Here is a 5,592-nt window from a genome sequence, read left to right as displayed (position 1 = left end):
ATGAATCATAATTAATTACAACAATGTAGTACGTGATTACCCTTCTAAGAGCATTTAGGAAAAATTAAGTTTTCCATAATCGGCGTTTTCACTTTTAGGAAATAATTTACTACTACATCTTTGCAAATTGCAACGAATTACGTACATAATATACTTTAGTTGTATAATTTATTCTTCCATTAACAATAATGAGGATATTTCTTCCTTCAACTTAATTTTTTAGTTTTATCATCAAATGAAATAATTATTTTATTAATAAATATTTTTTATAATTTCTAATTATAAAATGGTACATGCATATATACTTAATTCTTAGAATTATCATCAAACGAAATAATCATAGTCATTAACATCCAATTAAATTATGTTCCAATTAAATAATTTTTAAAATTTGTAAATTATCTTCTATATGAATATATTCTTAATTAATAAGTGTTACTATCAAAAGAAATAACAATAGTATTTCGCATCTAATTAATTTTTTAGTACTACTAAGTAATTCTTAATTAAAATTCTAAACTTACAAAAATACTACATGCATATATACTTAATTTCTTAATTAGTGCTATCATCAAACGAAATAATCATAATCATTCACATTCAATATTTTATAATTAAATAATTTTAAAATTTATAAATTATACACCTAAAAAATGACTATATGAATATATTCTTAATTAATAAGTGTTACTATCAAAAGAAATAACAATAGTTTTCACATCCAATTATTTTTTTAGTACTAAGTAATTCTTAAAATCTAACTTATAAAAATGACTACATGTATATATACTTAATTTCTTAATTAGTGCTATCATCAAAAGAAATACTCATAGGCATTTGCATCTAATTCTTCTTATATGATTTTTAAATTTCTTATTATAGAAAAATGACTATATCAGTATATACTTAAAATAATGACTATATGCATGTATACTTAATTACTAAGTGTTACCATCAAATAAAATAATCATAGTCACTCGTAATCAGTGACAATTTTATTATTAAATAATTCTTAAAATTCTATGCTATAAAAATAACATGGACGGACATATGCTTGATTTTTTAGGCCATGTTTATTTGCCAAATATCTATGAGAGACAGTAATCTGATTCGTTAGTTTTTAAATTCTTATGTTTATTTTGATTCCTTAACTTCTTAGTATTATCATCACATGAAAAAATCATAGTTGTTCACATCCAACTATTTTATTATAAAATAATTTTGAAATTTCTGAATTAAAAAAAATAGCTACAAGCATATATACTTAATTTATCAGTGTTATTATCCAAATAAGTAATACTAGTATTTTTAATTCAATTATTTTATAATCAAATCATTCTTAAAATTTTATGTTATAAAAACAACTACATGCATATATACTAAATTTCTTAGTGTTATCATCAAACAATTTATTCATAGTCATTCATATCTGATTATTTTGTTATTAATTTTTTTAAATAAAAATTTTAAGTTATAAATATGACTATTTATATACTTAATTTCTTAATCTTTATCATCAAATGAAATAATTATAGTCATTCACATTTAATTATTAAATAATTGTTAAAATTTCAATTTATAAAAACAACTAAATGAATATGTAGTACTTAATTTCTTAGTATTGTGATTATCAATTGGAGTAATCGTAGTCATTTGCATTCAATTATTTTATTATTAAATACTAATATTTAATTTGCAATTATAAAAAATGCTACTTCATTTGTACATAATCTCTTATTGCTAATCCAACGAAATAATATCAGTATTTTTTTCATCTAATTATTTTATTATTAAATAAGTCTTAAAATTATAAGTTACATTGTACTATATAAACAACTACGTGTATGTATACTTAGTTTTTTAATGTTATCATTTAACCAAATAATAATACTAATATTTTGCATTCAATTTTTTTTATTAAATAATGTTTAATGCTTTAGGAAAAATGGTATCAACCAATTAGTGTAACCTCAATTTATGCGATCTCTCCAAATAAGTGGCACTTTATTTTGAAGTGATCATCCATATTTAATATTTTCATACTCTATTTCCATATATATTAATGTAATTTGATATTGATTGAACTTTACGAATATAGCAAAAGGGCAGTTAAGTAAAGAAATAATAATTAATAAGATAACCGGTTTAAATAAAAACTGGTTTAAAATTTGAGTGTATTTTATATGTACAATTTTTTTAATTTATCTTTAGCCTTCTTGAATATGGAGTACTAAATATGTGAGAAAAGCCATTGTATTTACTTAGTTTAATCCAAGTAAGGTGGGAAATTACAACTTCACCCCGTACAAGCTTAATTATCAATAAAAGAGCTAGTATTTTTCTCTAGAGAAATATACATATTAATAATGTAAAAAATATAGTAGTAATATTAATTTGGGAAGTTGATTTTGATTTCTTGAAGTCGTCTTCTCATCCTGAAGTGGCGTCTCAACGACACTTTCTTCCACTCTACCAACCGTCTGAGAAACGCCATAACCTCGGAGGGCTCCTGCAATGAATATGATGCCTTTGTATCCTTTGGCGTCTTCGATACCACTATTCCAAACCCTTGACCTCTCTCTCTCAAAACCTAATAAACATACCAACCAAAACCCGTCATTATATTTTCTTATACTTAGTCCAATCAAACTTGTGCTAATTCCGTTTTAAATACCTTAAAAGCATCTTCATCAGTTCGATCATCACCGATGTAAACAGGGAACACATCAGCACAATTAGCATACCCTGTCAAAATTAATTAAGTTTATTAATATTACTATCATTTTGGGACCATTCACTATAAAGACATAATTAAAGAAAAATAGAAATAATATCAACTTACCAAGTGACTCTAGGAGGAACTCAAGTGCCTTGCCCTTGTCCCATTTAATAGTTGGCCGAATCTCAAACACCTAAAATCAAAATTTTACATGGATAAGTATATAGTGAATAAGAAATATACTCTACAAAGCATGCTTGACGCATAAACTATTTACTTTGTGTGTAACTGAAATTACCTTCCTGCCCTGAGATAATCTTAGGGTCGGATAGCCTTCCAACACTATTGCAACTTGTTTCGCTAGTTCAATCCATTTCTATAAAAAGTAATCATAAATAAGTTAACAAATTAGGAAAGAAAAAAAAAAAGAAGGTATAGAGGTTGTGTTACCTTCTCATCAACACAACGAAAATGTACAGAGACACAGAATTTGTTGTGTTCCACTCTAGCCCCCTGAGTGGATTTTGTCACCTCCAAAAGGGCTTTATAAACCTAATATTCATTTTAATAATAAACGGTATATAAATATTTACTCACCCAAAAAAAAGGGGGTTTTGAATTTAAATGGAAATAAATAACTAATTCCTGACCTCATTGATCATTGGAATAAATTCACTAGCTGGCTGGAAAAGAACAGCTTCAGCATCCTGATCATTATTAAATAAAAAAATTGCATGAAGAGGGATGATAATTAGTAGAGAGAGAAGATATAGAGAGTGGTGAAAAGTGACTGACCTTGTTATAACCTTTTGATGGGCCTTTTATGTCCATGCCATGGCTTCCAGCATAATACAGCTCTCTCAAACGCACAAAACTGTACACCTACACACAAAACTAGAAAATTTAAATAACAAAACAATGATACAAATTGTGCAAGAAACAAAATACTTCCAATTTTTAAAATTATTATTATTTTTTGTCTGTTTCGTAAAAATATAAAATTTTCCAATTTAAGAAATGGCCCGCTATTTTTTCTATTTTTTTTCTCTTACTTACCAATTTTGCATTAAAATCTCGTGTCATCTCCAAAATTTCTATTTTTAGAAACAGAGGAAGCAAAGATTATGTATGTACCTTGTCTCTGCACCTCCCGCTCACTATAGCAGTTGGAAAATATCTGGCCACTTTCCTCACAGTTGCTCTCATCTGTACTCCAAAATTAACAATGAACAACTTTACCTCTTTTTTCACACAATATGTTGTGAGTTTTTTTGTTTATTTTTTTAAAGAATGCTCTTACCGATTCGGACATGAAGGCGCGATCAGGGTCATCGACGATGGGGGAGAGGGTGCCGTCGTAGTCGAGAAACATGACGATTTGCTTCCCTTTGGAAGACATGGTGATTTGGTCGAACACGTCCAGCGCCGAGGGGTGCCGCAGCTGCCAACAATTAAAAAAATAAATTCAAACACTCTTGTTTGTGTGTCGAAACAAATTCACGTATGTATGTGGCTTACAATCCAAGAGTTGTGGGCGTCGGAGAGGGGCGGCGCTTTGATGTGGGTGGGAGAGGATGCCCTCATGCTATCAAGCCACGTGTTGTTGGTCGCCGCCGCCACCATATTTTGATGCTCACTACAAAACAGAGCAATCTAAAGATTAAAAATTTCTTGACAACAACTGATCGAGTAGAAACTAGAAAGTGTTTTTGTACCTAAAATACAAATAAACGGTTGGAATTGAATTGAATTGTTGAAGAAACCGAGGTCAAAACAGAGGACTATTTTTTGTATGGATTCAATAGAAAGGGTGTTTTTGGGCACTGCAAAACAAAACGAGAGGCAGGAGGAAAGAGAGGGAAAAGCAGTGGGTGTTGTGTGTGAAATATTCGTGGTAGATTGCTTCTTTTATAGTGTAAACAGAGGAAACGCCCAACTACTTTGGCCCCCCAACCACGCCTGGGCCCCACCTTGGATTCGTGTGAGCTCTGTGTGGACCCCTCCTTCTTTTCCACGCTGTGCATTAACCGACATCGAACATACGACGCTTGTTTGTCTTGTTTGTACATCGTGGGTTAGCTTTAGATTCCATTAAAAGATTATGGTAAATATCATACTCCTCCAGCCCTCATTTCTCTCGTTAATCCCTCCGTCTTAAAAATGGACTTAATTTTCTTATTTTCCCCTTTTCTTTTATTTTATTATTTATGTACCCTATCATTCATTACATTATTTCAACTATTTGTTTTCATTCTCTTACTTTACTAAATGAGCATTAAAACTTGTGTCATTCTCAATTAGTCTATTTCTATGATGATATAGAGGGTATATTGGAAGTCAATTTTTTTTTTATAAATTATTGAAGTATAATTATCTTTTGACGTAATATAAACACAAAATAAATTAGAGTTTGATATAGATAGTTAAAGATTATATTGTGTAATAGAAAGTGGATAAAACAAAGACTGCAGTTCTCATCAAAGAAATAGATGAAAAGAATCTCACTTTAAAATTTTCTGACTGGCTTTTCTTTTACAAAAATTAAGCTTTTGTATTCCCTGATTATCTCTTATTTTTTTTCATAATAAACCCAAATTGAATTTGGGCTCCCTCTACCCATTTCTCTCACAATTTTTCGGTCAACCTCCTCCTCCCCCCATAAATAATACTCCCTCCATTCTATATTAATAGAATATATCTTTTTAGCCGGAAGTTAAGAAATAAATATTTAATGTGTGAGGAGAGATCAAGCAAGAGAGATGAATGAATCTCATATCAACAGGAAATAAAATTCCTTTAATGGTATGAACTACTTTAGAATTAGTTCTTATTTTTAAGGGAGTAATAGTTATCTTCTTTATTTTTAAATTCTA

At 29.0% G+C, this 5,592-nt stretch overlaps 1 protein-coding gene across 1 annotated transcript; it reads right to left on the bottom strand.

Moving 5' to 3' along the window:
* Window positions 1-2,237: 2,237 nt before the first annotated feature.
* Window positions 2,238-4,584, bottom strand: LOC125214841 (putative trehalose-phosphate phosphatase J). The gene is made up of 11 exons (XM_048116020.2): window positions 4,435-4,584; window positions 4,238-4,355; window positions 4,020-4,160; window positions 3,854-3,925; window positions 3,515-3,601; window positions 3,370-3,426; window positions 3,170-3,271; window positions 3,018-3,095; window positions 2,843-2,912; window positions 2,675-2,745; window positions 2,238-2,590 (listed from the first exon to the last, which is right to left on the bottom strand). Exons 2-11 carry the CDS (start codon window positions 4,340-4,342, stop codon window positions 2,390-2,392), a joined length of 984 nt encoding a protein of 327 aa, XP_047971977.1. The 5' UTR covers window positions 4,343-4,355; window positions 4,435-4,584; the 3' UTR covers window positions 2,238-2,389.
* Between the last annotated feature and the right edge of the window lie 1,008 nt (window positions 4,585-5,592).

This window comes from Salvia hispanica, chromosome 3 (assembly GCF_029641045.1).
Source record: "Salvia hispanica isolate PSC_SH4W2 chromosome 3, Shi_PSC_v1, whole genome shotgun sequence".
Lineage (NCBI taxonomy): Eukaryota > Viridiplantae > Streptophyta > Magnoliopsida > Lamiales > Lamiaceae > Salvia > Salvia hispanica.
Note: the sequence above shows the minus strand (reverse complement) of the source record. Positions and strands in the feature narration are given on the sequence as shown.